We start from the raw sequence: 16,212 nt of genomic DNA, 5'->3' as shown, positions 1-16,212 counted from the left end.
ATGAGATATCACTAAAATGAAAGTAACTGATAACAGCAAGTGTTTGCAAGGAAGTAGAATAACTAGAACTCTCATACACTGATGGTATGAATGTAAACTGGTACAACCACTTCGGAAAATTGTTTGGTAAGATCTACTGAAAGCTAAATATATACATTTTCTAAGACCCAGCAATTCTCTTTTTTTTTTCTTAATTTATTTTATTTATTTTTGGCTGTGTTGGGTCTTCATTGCTGCGCGTGGGCTTTCTCTAGTTGCTGCGAGTGGGGGCTACTCTGTTGCGGTGCACGGGCTTCTCATTGCAGTGGCTTCTCTTGTTGCAGAGCACGGGCTCTAGGCATGCGGGCTTCAGTAGTTGCAGCACACTGGCTCAGCAGTTGTGGCTCGCGGGCTCTAGAGCACAGTCTCAGTAGTTGTGGCACACGGGCTTAGTTGCTCCGCAGCATGTGGGATGTTCCTGGACCAGGGCTTGAACCCATGTCACCTGCATTGGCAGGTGGATTCTTAACCACTGTGCTACCAGGGAAGCTCTCTATAACCCAGCAATTCTACTCCTAGAAATGCCTACACATATGCACACCCCAAAATACATAAAAGAATGTTCAAAGCATATTAGTAGCAATCAAAACTGGAAATGGGGCTTCCCTGGTGGCGCAGTGGTTGAGAGTCCGCCTGCCGATGCAGGGGATACGGGTTCGTGCCCCGGTCTGGGAGGATCCCATATGCCGCGGAGCGGCCGGGCCCGTGAGCCATGGCCGCTGAGCCTGCGCGTCCAGAGCCTGTGCTCCGCAACGGGAGAGGCCACAACAGTGAGAGGCCCACGTACCGCAAAAAAAAACCAAAAAAAACCTGGAAATGTGCAAGTGTCTATCAACTGTAGAATGAGTAAACGTATTAGGGTAAAGTTATACAATGGAATACTACACAGCAAAGGAAAAGAACAAAATTAAAATACACATAGCAAAAACATGGATGAATCTCACAAATAAAATTTGAGCAAAAGAAGTGAGAATGAAAGAATAAATCCTGTATCACTCCATTTTTATTAAGTTTAAAAGCAAGCAAAATCAATTGATGGTGATAAATATCCCTTGCTACCATTGGAACAGTAACTGGGAAGAGACCTACTGAGTGTTGGTACCACTCTCCTTCTGATCTGGATGGTGGTGAAACAAGTATGTATACTGTGCAAAGTCATCAAAATGTACACTTAGGATTCGTGCATCCTTCTGCATGTATGCTCTACTTCAATAAAGTACACTTGAAAAAATTAAGAGTAAAAAGTCACTATCATATAAAATAGGCTAAAAATGCAAATGAAAAGATTTAGAACAAAATACTTTTTTCTCCAATCACACAGAATTGCAAATTGTTAAGTAGAATTTTCTACTTATACTGATATCATGTTATACACCTGTTGGCATCATAAAATGCACTTACAAATATCGGGTATCAAAATAAGAAAACATGGTGAGAACAAGAAGAGTGGAGATATGTTTTCCCTCAAAGGAAACAGGAGAACATAATGAACTAGATATCAAAGGAACAAAACTGGCCTCATCAAGATCTTTTCATTGTAGCAAACACAGGGAGTGATCTAGACATGAAAATATGGTAAACATCAACAAGGCCTCAGAGAACACGGGGCAAGGCTTCACTGAAATGCGACACTGAAATGCTCCATCTGATTTTTGTTTAGTGTGTATCAGAATCAGCATTAGTGGGAGCGTTAACACTGCCCGCTTGTTGACAAATACCGGTGCTTACTGGGCTTAGTCCTAGGAGCCCTGCTTCAAATGAGCTCTTATGTAGAAACCTAATATGTCAACAGATAAAGAGTGTAACTGCTCTCCTCTGGATGAAATGCAAAGCCGGGAGACATGGGGGATCTGAGGCCACTTGCCAGCCTTCCCTGCAGCCCACGGGAAGGCCCCAGATGACCCACTGTTTAGTGCAAGTGCCGTGCTCACCCCGTGACCACAGCTGACCATGCCAACCTGGGAGGTTAAAAAAGGAGCCCTTCCTCTCTCTCGCCATTCCATGCCTACTCCTCCCAAAGACGCACACTCAGGAGGGCAACCTTCTGATATACAGAAGGGTCACTCTTGAGCGAAGGATTTACAGGGAGCTGAGGAAGTAATCAGAGCAAAGAGTGCCACTGTGTGTCTCTCAAACAGCTTCATATGGACAGACAGCCAGGGCACAGATCTGGATTCCCTTATAATACTGTGGGCTATGAGATCAGGATTGACTCGGTAAGTCCACTTTTCTGCCCAGCTCCATTTTTTAAAAAATTTCTTCAACCCCATTACAAGTTTCCTGAAAAACATACTTATTTGTTAGCTTCTTCTAAAGGTACCTGCTGACAAAACACTCCTAAGGCTGCCACACCTCCCATATGATTGTGTTTACTTGGCAAAAGCCTGTTGTACACAGAACCCACCTCCACTGAATGACTCTACCCGACCTCATGAAAAATGTTAAGTCAGCTATCATTTTGCAATTTGATGGTCAGCTGAGTATCTTCTTTGTACTACGCATAGTTCTTTCAGTTTAATCCTAAATGGGGATTAACAGCTCAGAAAAGCCCAGGCTACATTTTATTACACCCACAGGGTGAGGACGCCACTGGCTCCTCATAAATAGATACAGGACATACCCTGTTTGTGTTCTGTGAGACAGGCAGATTTTGGAACAAATTACCTGCAGAAGGCAGGGTATCGAGAGATGGGCTATGCACTCTTCCACCACAGTCATACGCAGCCGAGGACAGAAGCAGAATCGTAGCCCCCTGGAAGCCCCGATTTCTTACGCGCTCTCGTATGTCTTCAGAGATGGGACATTGTTCAACACAGCACAGATAGTAAGAAGAATTCCCAGCTACCTGACCAGTGGTTAAACTGAAAGTTAAAATAAAGGGCTTCTCAAAGAACAAAAAAAAGAAGAAGAAAAAGAAGAAAATCCTCCTTTGTTCTCTCACATTATTTCTTTCAGTAATATTATTTTTATAAAGGCCTTTGTTTTCCACATGGCCCGTTTATGTGCAATAGTCCTGGAAGGTAGGTTATTACCCTGATTTTGTAGATAAGGAAAATAAGGCTCAGAAATTGGAAATGACTTGTCCATCAACAAACAGCTAGTGAGAAGCAGAAACAGTTGTCGTGCCACGTTCTTTCTACAATTCACAGATGACTCCCATCTCCCACATTCTGCTGCTTTATCCGTCATCATAACGTTCTCATCAAACTGACTTCCACTGGGTAAATCAACACCACCACGAGCTAGCTGCTCATTTATTATTTGGAGATTTTAATGGGAACATTTTTATTGGTGTTCTGTTGAAAAGCTGTGGCTAGAGGAACTGGGTGATGGGAGAGGAAAAAACTAAAATTATTCTAGGAATTTTTAAATATCAAATAATCCTCATGAAGTATTAACGGAAAGCATCTGAGCTTCTAGAATACATGAAACAAAACCAGGTAAATATATGTGTTTTTGCCTCTGCCCTGGCTGATCTAGCCTTAAATAACTGTCATGTCAAATGAACGTGGAGGAATGGGTGGGGGAGGGGAAGGCTGCCTTACCTATACTTTATGTAGTTATTATCTTCATTTCTGATAAGGAAAATAAAGACCTGAAAGGATAATTAACTTGACTCAGAGACAAAAGTGGCAGAGCTGGGAGGAGCTAAGTCTCTCCAATTCCAGAACCATCCAGAACAGATGGTGCTCTATTACACCATCTGTATTTCCCCCATCTGTACATTCCTCACGACGTACAAGTAAGACAAGACCAAGAAGTCTGAATAAATTAGAGACAAGGAACAAAGACATTTAAAATGGGTGCATTACCCATTTCCCCTGAATGCACAATCTGTGTGCCCCAAAAGGGCTCCAAAATTCTCCACGGCAATGCTTTCTACACCAGGTTCACATGCACAGATGATATACGCTGGACACGGCACAGTCCGAGGGAAACGTGGTGTCTTCTGTCCGATGTATTTTCAGTAACCAGTTTATTTTTAAACAAGAACGTACCACTGCCCCACCACGTCCTGGTTTTCCCTTTCTCCTAATGCTTAAGAGACTTCAGGGTTTTCTGCAGCTTGGCAGCTGAGCCCCATGAAGATGGTGCTGCGTCCCCAAATAAAGGCAGGGGCAGCACAGCAGACACGGCCAGCCCAGCCAGAGGGGAACGTGTTATTGAGAAGAACAGGGTTCCCCACGTACCGCTCCAAATTACCATCTCACACGCTGCCTCTGGACTCAAGCTACTCCATGAGGACAAGGTAAGGGCACAAGGTACTGGGAACATGAATCCCTTCTGTTCTTAGGCACTTTATTAATGTCTTCATTCTAACCATGGAAAGCACTACTGACTGTGAAGGGAAAGAAGTGGACGGTCAAGTCCTGTCTGCCTCTCACCTTCTATGACCCTGTGACTCAGTTGTGCTCCATCCTCCCTCACCTTACAACTAAAGCAGAGCATCAAAACTACTAAGCCAGAAACTTAACTTTTCACGAAGGGAGACTTTTTTTCAAGAACTGGAGCCTCAAAACACCGAGATATCTTTGTTAAAAGGGATAGGCTAACTTCTTAAAACCATTTCCATACACTTCATTCTTGGGGAAAAAAACCAAACCACTCACACAGGTCTGCACTTCCTTAGGTGTGCACACACTCATGCCCCTTACCAAAAGTAACTTCTCCTTTGCCAGCTTTGTCAAACAGCTGGAAGGCCACCACGAACAAAGCATCTGGGGCACACAGGACAGATTCAAATGCCACAAATTCTTGAAAGGATATTAATCTGCAACACAAAACAAGTACAAAGCATGAAGTCAGTAGCTTGTGGAAGATAAAAGCATACACAAATATACACTAAGGGAAAAAAATAAAATGTCACTGTCAAAAAATAAAATTCACACCTAAAAACACATATAAACACTTAGCATTTCCTTTTACATAGAGTGGACTGAAATAACAACACACAGAATCTAAAAGACACAACAGATTTGAAGATATGATGACACATTAATTCTAAAAATAAAGCTTAGACACTTTAGATTACTATATGGTTGTTAACAACAAAATAGACCAGCTCAGTCATTCATTAATACCTTCCTACACCATGTAAAAATGGTTCACAAAGATTCATTCATTACTGATATCCACTGACCACATGAGGATTGAACTAAAGGATGATATTGGGGCGGGGGATAGAATACAGATAAACTGGCCATGAAATATGACCCCAAGGCACTTTCAGTCTGGTAAGACAGATAACACTAGTCTAGAATACTATACAGGAAAGACAAACCATAAGACAGGAACCAAGATGATGATAACAGAATTTTGGTAGGAAACCAAAGAAAGCTTTGTGGCAGAGATGGAATGTGAGTTGGGTCTTGAAAAATTAGTGAAATTCAGGTATGCAGTAATGGGCATAGAAAGGGGGTCACCTTAGGCAGGGGAAATGCCTGCAGAAAGGCAGGTGCAAGAAAGCTACGGAGTGTGCAAGGAAAATGTGAGGAACTAATTTTATCTGGACAGAAAAGTACATAAGAGAACACTGTGAAATGAGATCAGACGTTCAGAGATGCAAGTTTCTGAGCAGGGTCATGATATGATCACATCTATCCATTAGGAGGTGCAGAACAGGCCACAGATGCTTTGACTTCCAAGAAGTAAATAAATCCACAAAGGCTGTCTTAGAACTAAGTTCTCTGCCACTATTTTGTATTTTAAATGTACAAATATTTCAATGATACATTGGGATAGTCCAAGTCTCTAGGATATAGAAGGAGAAAGAAAACAGAAGTGCTTTCCCATGTTTCACAGAACACTTAATTACTTCTAAAATCTTATAGAGAGAACACATTTTTATACAAAGTAAGTGCTACAACATTAACTTAGCTATTTCCCAGAATGCCACCTGATTATAAGAATGCCACAAAGAAAGGAAAACTCTGGTGTGTTCATTACATGGTCTCTATGTCATTCACCATCCAAAAACACATCCTTCCGAACGCAGGGGAACATTCAGGAACGGCACGTATTACAGAAGAACACTTGCCCAGGACATTTTCTCCTCGACTATAGAGTCTGTCTCACTGAGAATCTTGTGTGTGTGAGCAGGACCAGGGGCAGGTGGGGATGGCAAGGGAAACACATATGAGTGGAAGCTTCCCGGCTGGCCTCAAGGAGCTGACAGCCTGCTGGGGGAAGGAGAGGTAGTCATGTGCATATAACCCCGCCAGAACGCGAGCTGAGTATCAAAAGTAAAAGAAGAAATAAAGCATCAAGGGGCACAGAGGAGAAGTGATTTATTCTGCCTTAAGGAATAAATAAATAAATAATAAATTAAGGAATAAATCTAAGGAAATTAAGGAATGCTCCACGAATCTGTGGCATTTAAAGAACAAATTTTAAAGCTGAAAAGATCTTAGAGATCATCTCCTTCCACCTCCTCATTTTACTTTTGAGAAAACTATTAGAAGTTATGGCTCGTGCACGGTGAAACAATTGGCTTCTGGCATTTTGGCCTGAAAACCAAGTGTCCTGGGTCCCATTTGACTGAGACAGAATTCCAATCGGTATGGGAGGATGGAGAGAGGAGAAAAGAGAGAAGGGTAGGGGGAGGACGATCCACACCGAGGAAAGAACTAAGTACAGAGGGGTGTGCTGTATTTATAGAAGGACAAAGGTGTTACTGACCCTGCATCTAATGGTCCTGCCGAGTAAAAGAGTGGTTGAGCTATCATGCCAGCCACCTGTAAAGGCCTTTAAAGGCCAGTTACAGCATCCTGACCTTTTTTTTTTTTGCAGGCAGTGAGAAGTCACTGGAGGTTTTTAGGGTTAATAAATACCAGGTTCATATCTTTATTTTAGAAAAGGAACTGCTGTGGAAGATGAATTTTTTTTTTCTTTTTTTTTTTTTTTGCGGTATGCGGGCCTCTCACTGTCGTGGCCTCTCCCGCCGCGGAGCACAGGCTCCGGACGCGCAGGCCCAGCGGCCATGGCCCACGGGCCCAGCCGCTCCGCGGCATATGGGATTCTCCCAGACCGGGGCACGAACCCGTATCCCCTGCATCGGCAGGCGGACTCCCAACCACTGCGCCACCAGGGAGGCCCTGTGGAAGATGAATTTAACAGAGGAAAGATGAGATGCGGGGAGACAGCCTGACAGCTAGAGACAGCACGGTCTAAACCAGAGCTGGAGCACCGGCACTGGAGAAAGGGGAAAAGTGGAGAAATACAACTTAGATAACTGAGTGGGATGATGACACCACCACCAAAGATAAAAAATAAAAAAGGAAAAATAAGGGAATTGTGAGAGAGTAAGACCAATTCTAACCGTGTTAAACTGGAGATACCCATGGAACAGTGAAGTATGGTATCCAGCAGGAAACCAAAAGGACTAGTGTGGACCTCAGGAGAAAGGTGGATATGGGTTGAACTATGTCCCCCCAAAAATCCACGTTGAAGTCCTAACCTCAGAATGCAATCGTTGCAAATGTAATTGGTTAAGATGAGATCCTACTGGAGTAGGGTGAGCACCCAATCCAAAATGACTATAGTCCTTATGAAAAGGGGAAATCTGGACCCAGACGTGCACACAGGGAGAGCGCCACATGAAGATGAAGGCAGAGATCAGGGTGATGCTTCTACAAACCCAGGAATGCCAAAGATTGCCAGCAAACCACCCAAATGAAGCTAGGGAAGAAGCATGGAACAGGCCCTCAGAAGGAAGCAACCTGGCTAACACCTTGGTCTCAGCCTCTGGAACTGTGAGACAATAAAATTCTTTTCTTTTTTTTTTTTCTTTAAGCCACCTAGTTTGTGGTGCTTTGTTATGACAGCCCTAGCAAACTAATATTAATACATAGGCCAAGACTGGGAACACAGAACTAGGAGTTTTTAAACAAAGGCTACTTAGAGCTGTGAATGATACTGCCCAGAAGCATTTCACTTCGGGATGCACGCTCGCCCAGCTCCAGACCACTGAAGCAGCAGCACAGAGGAGAAATGTGTTTCTGATTGGCTGCTTCCTTCTCGCCACCACTCCTCACACCCCAGGACCTCCTCAGAGCAGCACCAACAACCGTACAGCCACACACTCATCAGCTGAACTTGCTGGCAGTTTGTCAAGGCAAAAAACAATCACATTCGATAAATTATCTCTGCATAGATGGTGGGTGAGTTAAGACGAATCACACAGTGTGTTATGTAGAAACAGGACATTTCTTAAACTTAATCATCTGAATAAAGAAAGGCTTAAATACCAGAAAAAGGATCTCATTTCTCTCAAAATGGTATGAGAAACCTGAAGGCCATCTATATCGGCGAACAGATCCTCCTCTGGCAATGTCAGTGTGGTTTCCAAACCATAACTGGCCAATGAATGCTCTGGTATTTTAGGCATGTTACAGATACCAAAAAGGTATGTAATTTGGTAATCCTGTTAGATACAAGTATTATACATCTATGTAGGAGGTATACAGATGAACTATGAAATCATCATGTTTTACTGTTCATCAAGATCATTTTGGATTTTCAAGGTAATCTAACTAGAAGGCTATCAGAATAATTATATAGTACTATATTCATTTACAGCATGATATCTAAAAACATTTATATATGTATATATATTTTTTGTGTAAACAGTATTCCAGTCTTGCTTTACAGATTTTATGGGTATTAACGTAAGTTATAACAAAGGATACAAGCTTAATCAAGTTCAGACCTGGCTGGTGAGCTCACTTAGTTCCTTTTCCGCCCTCAACTTCCCAAACTTCTTTGACAATGTTAGATGCCCTCTAAAATAAATCACACAGCTCTGATGAGCTCCGCAACTAGCATCTAAGAGGAACAGTCACGATATGACACTAATGCTCACCTGCAGCAACTAATAGCGCGATACGGGTCAGCTGACATGGAGGCAAACACAGAAGTCACATTTTCACAGGCTTACACCACTCAAGATTAGGGGACATACCGGCACAAAAACAGAAATATAGATCAATGGAACAGGATAGAAAGCCCAGAGAGAAACCCATGCACATATGGTCACCTTATTTTTGATAAAGGAGGCAGGAATATACAATGGAGAAAAGACGGCCTCTTCAATAAGTGGTGCTGGGAAAACTGGACTGCTACATGTAAAAGAATGAAATTAGAGCACTCCCTAACACCATACACAAAAATAAGCTCAAAATGGATTAAAGACCTAGGGCTTCCCTGGTGGCACAGTGGTTGAGAGTCCGCCTGCTGATGCAGGGGACATGGGTTCGTGCCCCAGTCCAGGAAGATCCCACATGCCGCGGAGCGGCTGGGCCCGTGAGCCATGGCCGCTGAGCCTGCGCATCTGGAGCCTGTGCTCCGCAACGGGAGAGGCCACAACAGTGAGAGGCCTGCATACCGGAAAAAAAAAAATGTATTAAAGCCCTAAATGTAAGGCCAGACACTATAAAACTCTTAGAGGAAAATATAGGCAGATCACTCTATGACATAAATCACAGCAGGATCCTTTTTGAACCCCCTCCTACAGAAATGGAAATAAAAACAAAAATAAACAAATGGGACCTAATGAAACTGAAAAGCTTTTGCACAGCAAAGGAAACCATAAACAAGACAAAAAGACAACCTTCAGAGTGGGAGAAAATATTTGCAAATGAAGCATCTGACAAAGGATTAAACTCCAAAACTTACAAGCAGCTCATGCAGCTCAGTATCAAAAAAACAAACAACCCAATCCAAAAATGGCGAGAAGACCTGAACAGACATTTCTCCAAAGAAGACATACAGATTGCCAACAAACACATGAAAGGATGCTCAACATCACTAATCATTAGAGAAATGCAAAGAAAAACTACAATGAGATAACCTCTCACACCAGTCAGAATGGCCATCATCTAAAAATTTACAAACAATAAATGCTGGAGAGGGTGTAGAGAAAAGGGAACCCTCTTGCACTGTTGGTGGGAATGTAAATTGATACAGCCACTATGGAGAACAGTATGGACGTTCCTTAAAACACTAAAAATAGAACTACCATACGACCCAGCAATCCCAATACTGGGCACATACTCTGAGAAAACCATAATTCAAAAACAGTACCACAATGTTCGCTGCAGCTCTATTTACAAGAGCCAGGACATGGAAGCAACCTAAGTGTCCATCAACAGATGAATGGATAAAGAAGACGTGGCACATACATACAATGGAATATTACTCAACCATAAAAAGAAACGAAACTGAGTTATTTGTAGTGAGGTAGATGGACCTAAAGTCTGTCATACAGAGTGAGGTAAGTCAGAAACAGAAAAATAAATACCATATGCTAATGCATATATATGGAATCTGAAAAAAAAAGGTTCTGAAGAACCTAGGGGCAGGACAGGAATAAAGACGCAGATGTAGAGAATGGACTTGAGGACACGGGGACGGGGAAGGGTAGGCTGGGACTAAGTGAGAGAGTGGCATGGACATACATACACTACCAAATGTAAAATAGATAGCTAGCGGGAAGCAGCCACATAGCACAGGGAGATCAGCTCGGTGCTTTGTGACCACCTAGAGGGGTGGGATAGGGAGGGTGGGAGGGAGATGCAAGAAGGAGGAGATATGGGGATATATGTATATGTATGGCTGACTCACTTTGTTATAAAGCAGAAACTAACACACCATTGTAAAGCAATTATACTCCAATAAAGATGTTAAAAAAAAAAGTACATCTATGAGAAAGTGCACAAACCAGTGAAAAAAAAAAAGATAAGGGGAGAGTAGGTTTCCAACTACTCTATTTCATGGTTCTGACACGAGCAGAGATTTTTTTAAGCAAGTCATTTTTGTTCTCCAAACCACCAGAGCTATTGTTCTTCTGAAAGCCATTTATAACAGCAGCTACGTTACAAGTCCTTTAAAGTCTCGGTAAAACAGCTACAGCACTACATACTGCAGTCATATACTGAGCCAAGGAGGAAAGGATTAAAAGTGGAGTGCCTCTGGACATTATGCTTAGGATGATGTAAGATTACATGTCGACTATAGACAGAGGAAGATACTAAAAGGATACATACCAAAATGATGTCAGTGCTTTTTACATTAGCATAACTGTAGGCTTCCTTCCCCGCCCCTTCTCAACTTTGCAAGGGATAGCTCTCAGCCTGGAAAGACTTATAATAGAGAATATAGATGGAAAATTATGATCTTATAGAAAAAATGGTAGGTAATATATGAGAACTGGAGATAAATTACTCCACGAATTCAGAGGAGGGAAAGATTATTGTTATATTGAGAAAAAGGAGGAGATGGAGAAAGTCTGTGAAATTAGGAACACATGACATCAGAGGGAAGATGTGACCATGTGGTCATGTAACATCAGTCTTGTAAAAGAGGGGAGATGATCAAGTAGAGATGGCAGGTGGGGAAAGGAAAGGCCACAGACTCCAATTCAGTGCCTGCTCTATGTGCTGAGTGCAGGCCAGTGCTGGGAACACACAGATGAAAAGTGCAATTTCTGCCCCAAACAACTGGAGGTCTGGGTGGGTAAACGGTGAGCCAGGAACCAAGGAAGGAAGGCTGGAGATGAAGAGCCACAAGAAGTGCAAGTGTGCTGGAGGGAGGGCAAGCACAAAGGAAGGTATGGAGTTCATAATGGCAGATAAAATCTGGAACTTTTAGTGACATGATGAATTTGTGCTTCAGACCCTTAAATCTGGCAGAGGAGAGTTAAATGAACTGGAGGGTGAAGAGCCTGGAGTTGGGTAGATTGTTGGTTGAATCCAGGGAAGAATCATGAAGATCTGAAGGAGAAAGAAAGGCTCCTTACGACAAGAGGATAGAAGTTTATGGCACTACACTCTCCGGAGGACAATCCAACAATACAGCAAGAGTCTTGATAATGCCCACACTCCTTGACACCACAATCGCTCTTCTAGGAATTTACCCTAAAACATAATCAATTAATGTGTGCAAACTTTTTTTGGGGGGGGCGCGGTACACAGGTCTCTCACTGTTGTGGCCTCTCCCGTTGCGGAGCACAGCCTCCGGAAGTGCAGGCTCAGCGGCCATGGCTCACGGGCCCAGCCGCTCCACGGCACGTGCGATCTTCCCGGACCGGGGCACGAACTCGTGTCCCCTGCGTCAGCAGGCGGACTCTCAACCACTGCGCCACCAGGGAAGCCCAATGTGTGCAAACTTTTATCTACAGGAAGGTTCAAGCAGCATTGTTGATAACAGTGAAAAAAGTGAAAACAACTTCAATATGTAACAATTCATGACTGATTAAATAAAGGACCATTCATACACTGAGAACTGTCCAACCACTATAAACTGCAATAAACAAATTCATGTTATTAAGCACAAAATCGGTTACACAAATGTATGTAGAAAACAAGCCCATTTTGTTAAAAACAGACAAAAATGGTATCTTATACACACACAAAAGGAGTTTGAAGAATGAACACCAAAGTGTTAGTCATGGGTGTATCTCCAGGTAGTTAAAATATTAGAAATTTAAGGTTTTTTCTTTTTGCTTGTCCATATTTTCTAATCTTTTCAATAACACACATATTGAATTATTTGCGTAGTAAGGAAGAGAATAAAAATTTCTATGAAACAAAACAGCAAGCACCTAAATTTGGGTAGTGGCAGAGGGACTGAATAAAATGGGTGGGGGTGGGGAGAGCTGAAAAAAGAAGCAAACAATCGAAAGACTCACACTAACTCTGGCCATCCAAGGTGGATAAGCTCCAGTTCTCTTCCTCCCTGCTGTTGCTTACTCTCGCTCAGCAATGGCTTGTACCCTGTGTGGTCCCTCTCATCTCCCACCTGGCTCCTATCTCCAGGCCAACTCCGTGGCTATTAAAATTTAAGCAACTGCACATAAGGAGCTGATGTGTTTAGACTTTAGGAAGTTTGGTAATAGACAATGCAGCATATCAAAATCCAATTACCACTTTTCCTTAAGGTTCCTAACCATAAGAGTGCTTCACAAAAATAACTTCTCCTTATAACCTTCTTGCGTGTGTTACAACAGAAGCCAAACAACTGTGCAGGATTAATGGCAGAGATAAAAGTAAAATCTAGCTCCAAAAACTGGGTTCCAACCACCAGACCACCCAGGTTCAAGTATCTGTGAATGTCAAGAGAAAAAAACAAAAAAACCAAAACAGGGCTTCCCTGGTAGCGCAGTGGTTGAGAGTCCGCCTGCCGATGCAGGGGACACGGGTTCGTGCCCCGATCCGGGAAGATCCCACATGCCACGAAGCAGCTGGGCCCGTGAGCCATGGCCGCTGAGCCTGTGCGTCCGGAGCCTGTGCTCCGCAACGGGAGAGGCCACAGCAGTGAGAGGCCCACATACCGCAAAAAAAAAAAAAAAAAAAAAACAGAACTGGGCTCTCCTGTGATGGCCAGTTTATCAAAACAGTTTTGGCCTCCATGACTTTAACATCTTTAATAGCTTTGGGGGTTTTCCAGTTCTTTTATCTCCCTCCCAAATGCCCTGGAAATATACATTGTTCAGGCCCCCAAACATATACATACCCCGCACTTATCATGTGCCAGGCAATGCCCTAGGCACTAAGGGTACTATGAAAATGAATAAGATCGACAGAATCCATGTTCTCAAGGAGTTCCATTCCAGTGGAGAAGGCAGGCAATGAGCTCAAACATACCTACATAAAGATGAGATGGTTCTAGATCAGATAACTGCTGTGTAGAGGACAAAACTGAGAAATACATTAAGATAGTGCTTCGGGCTTCCCTGGTGGCGCAGTGGTTGAGAGTCCGCCTGCCAATGCAGGGGACACGGGTTCGTGCCCTGGTCCGGGAAGATCCCACATGCCGCGGTGCGGCTGGGCCCGTGAGCCGTGGCCGCTGAGCCTGCGCGTCCGGAGCCTGTGCTCCGCAACGGGAGAGGCCACAACAGTGAGAGGCCCGCGTACAGGAAAAAAATAAATAAAAAAGATAGTGCTTCTTAGCCCCAGCGAGCCTATTTAACGGGTATGAGGAGGGGTCAGAGCAATCATCTGTTTTTTGTTGTTGTTGTTTTTTTTAACTTCCCACCCAGCCAAGCTTGAGAATGATGGGGATAGGTGGTGAGGAAATGCCTCTTGGGGAGTGGCATTAAGATCTGAATCATGAAAAGGAGGAAGCACGGGAAGATCTGGAGTAAGGGTATTCTGGTGGAAGAAACCTCAGTGTGAGGGCTGGACCTACGACCAGCCAACCTTGCCAAGTTCCATGGCACAGGGAGACACCTGAGTGGCTGGAGAGTAGAGGGGTGGGGGGCAGGGAGAGAGATGGGGATGAAGGAGGGTGCAGGGCATACAGGCTGTGTGGACTTCATTCCAAGCACGCATGGGAAACAACCATGTTGGAGGGTTTTATGCAGGGGGGTGATGTGAGCTCCTGGAAAGAACACTCAGGAAACCCTGGAGCACGAGTCCAGTTAGAAGTGGCTGCAGTGGGCGGGACCGGGGTCATAGCAGGAGAGAGAAAAACAGAAGTGATCAAATCCAGGATACACTCTCTAGACAGAGCTGGGGGGCTTGTCCTAGAAGTCAAAGCACACAGCTTTTAAAGCCCAGGAGCACGTCAGGTGTGCCCTGGGGATGCCCGGTGGCCTGCAGCCACCAGAGAAGCACAGACTCTGAGGCCCCGAAGTTATTGAGGTTACAAAAACCGCTACTTAGGCAGATGATGAAAGAGGTCATAAATAAAGATTTTATTTAATATTCCAGTTGATGGTCAGTGAGCAAACAAACTAAGCCTCAACGGCCCTAATTATGTAAATTTAACGTAACTGTTCTTAACACATTCTAGAAAGAGACAATGAGTTATTACCTCATTTTATATTCTAAAAACCATCAGTAATAAGGTAGAAAGAGGCTCGAGTTGTAGTTTTCCCTTGCCTGACGGGCAGCATGATCTTGCTGGGCAAGTTGGAACAGACCCTCTTTCCTGATCTCTTACAGGTGCTCTCTCCAGTGCTTTTCACGCTACAATCCCATTTTCTTCCGTCTTCAGTCAGAGGGAGGATCTGTGTCCAGCCTGGCTCCAGCACCGGCCTGGCATTCCCAGGAGTGCATCTGTCCTGAGGCCAGTTGGGTTCCTCAGCCCTACCGTGCATTCAGGTTCAAATCTCAGTGCAGCGTTTGCCAAGGGGCTATTTAAATTCATTGGCTCCAATGAAATCTGACAGATTGAATATTGTTCAAACAAGCAGGCTACTGCCTGGCTTTAAAAACCTAATAAAGATTTTATTAGCAATTTTACTGTATTGTTATCATGAACTTAGCTTATAAATACCACCTCTGCATATATCACTGCCCCCATATTGCCCAAAGAAGATAAATATATAGGCTCTCGTAATTACGAGCTTAACTCGGTGAGTGATATGCCCATGCTTCCAGATCTACCTGTCTGGCCACTGCTTTGCAGTTCATTTCGAACAGTACTCCAGCTGCCCAGGGCGGACTGTGCCGACTGCTGGCATTTATACAGGGTGTTCTTCTACCTCTAACACTTTCTTCCTTATCAGCGGGATCAAACATGTCGAGCAAGTATGATCCATCCCCGTTCTACTTCACTTTTGCTAATAGTTCTTTCAATTACACACTGAAAAGTGTCTTTCACCTACACATGCCCTACACCCCATTGCTTCTTTCCTTCCTTGTTAAATAATACCGCCCAATAACTTCAGGAGAATCTGTCCCTGTGTCCAGCCACCTCCCCCGACCTCCCATCTTTTAACCTTGAGTTATAAAAACACTTTAATCATGAACAATCCCCACAAGAGTGAGGCTGCATCAAGGAAAAGAACCACCACAGGGTGTTTACAACTAGAGACAAATCATATTCTCTATCTCCATAAGACTCTATCCTGTTATTTCTTAAATATATCAGTATTAAAAAAAAACCTTCAAAAAGCTATCTTATCATATTACATTGCTCCTATTCTGAATAATTACCAATAATGAGTTCAGTAATATGTCCCACAGATACTCTTTATTGCATCATGGGGTAAACAGCATTTTGATATCTATCCAAAGACTTGGGTTTTTGTTAATAGAAAAGTGTACTCTGTTGGTAGGAATGTAAATTGGTGCAGCCACTGTGGAAAACAGTACGGAGGTTTCTCAAAAAACTAAAAATAGAACTACCATGTAACCCAGCAATTCCACTCCTGGGTGTATATCTGAAGAA

At 43.4% G+C, this 16,212-nt stretch overlaps 1 protein-coding gene across 2 annotated transcripts in view; it reads right to left on the bottom strand.

The window, feature by feature from the left end:
- The window catches only part of SLC25A13 (solute carrier family 25 member 13), a 209,686-nt gene that overhangs the window by 110,345 nt on the left and 83,129 nt on the right, over window positions 1-16,212 (bottom strand). For both annotated transcript variants that reach the window (XM_060108215.1, XM_060108216.1), the window contains exon 4: window positions 4,695-4,810. In XM_060108215.1, coding sequence (XP_059964198.1) covers window positions 4,695-4,810 — 116 coding nt within the window. The remainder of the gene's footprint in view (window positions 1-4,694; window positions 4,811-16,212) is intronic.

This window comes from Mesoplodon densirostris, chromosome 9 (genome assembly GCF_025265405.1).
Source record: "Mesoplodon densirostris isolate mMesDen1 chromosome 9, mMesDen1 primary haplotype, whole genome shotgun sequence".
NCBI classification, from domain to species: domain Eukaryota; kingdom Metazoa; phylum Chordata; class Mammalia; order Artiodactyla; family Ziphiidae; genus Mesoplodon; species Mesoplodon densirostris.
The sequence above is the reverse complement of the archived record's forward strand: the minus strand, read 5'-3'. Positions and strand labels throughout refer to the sequence as shown.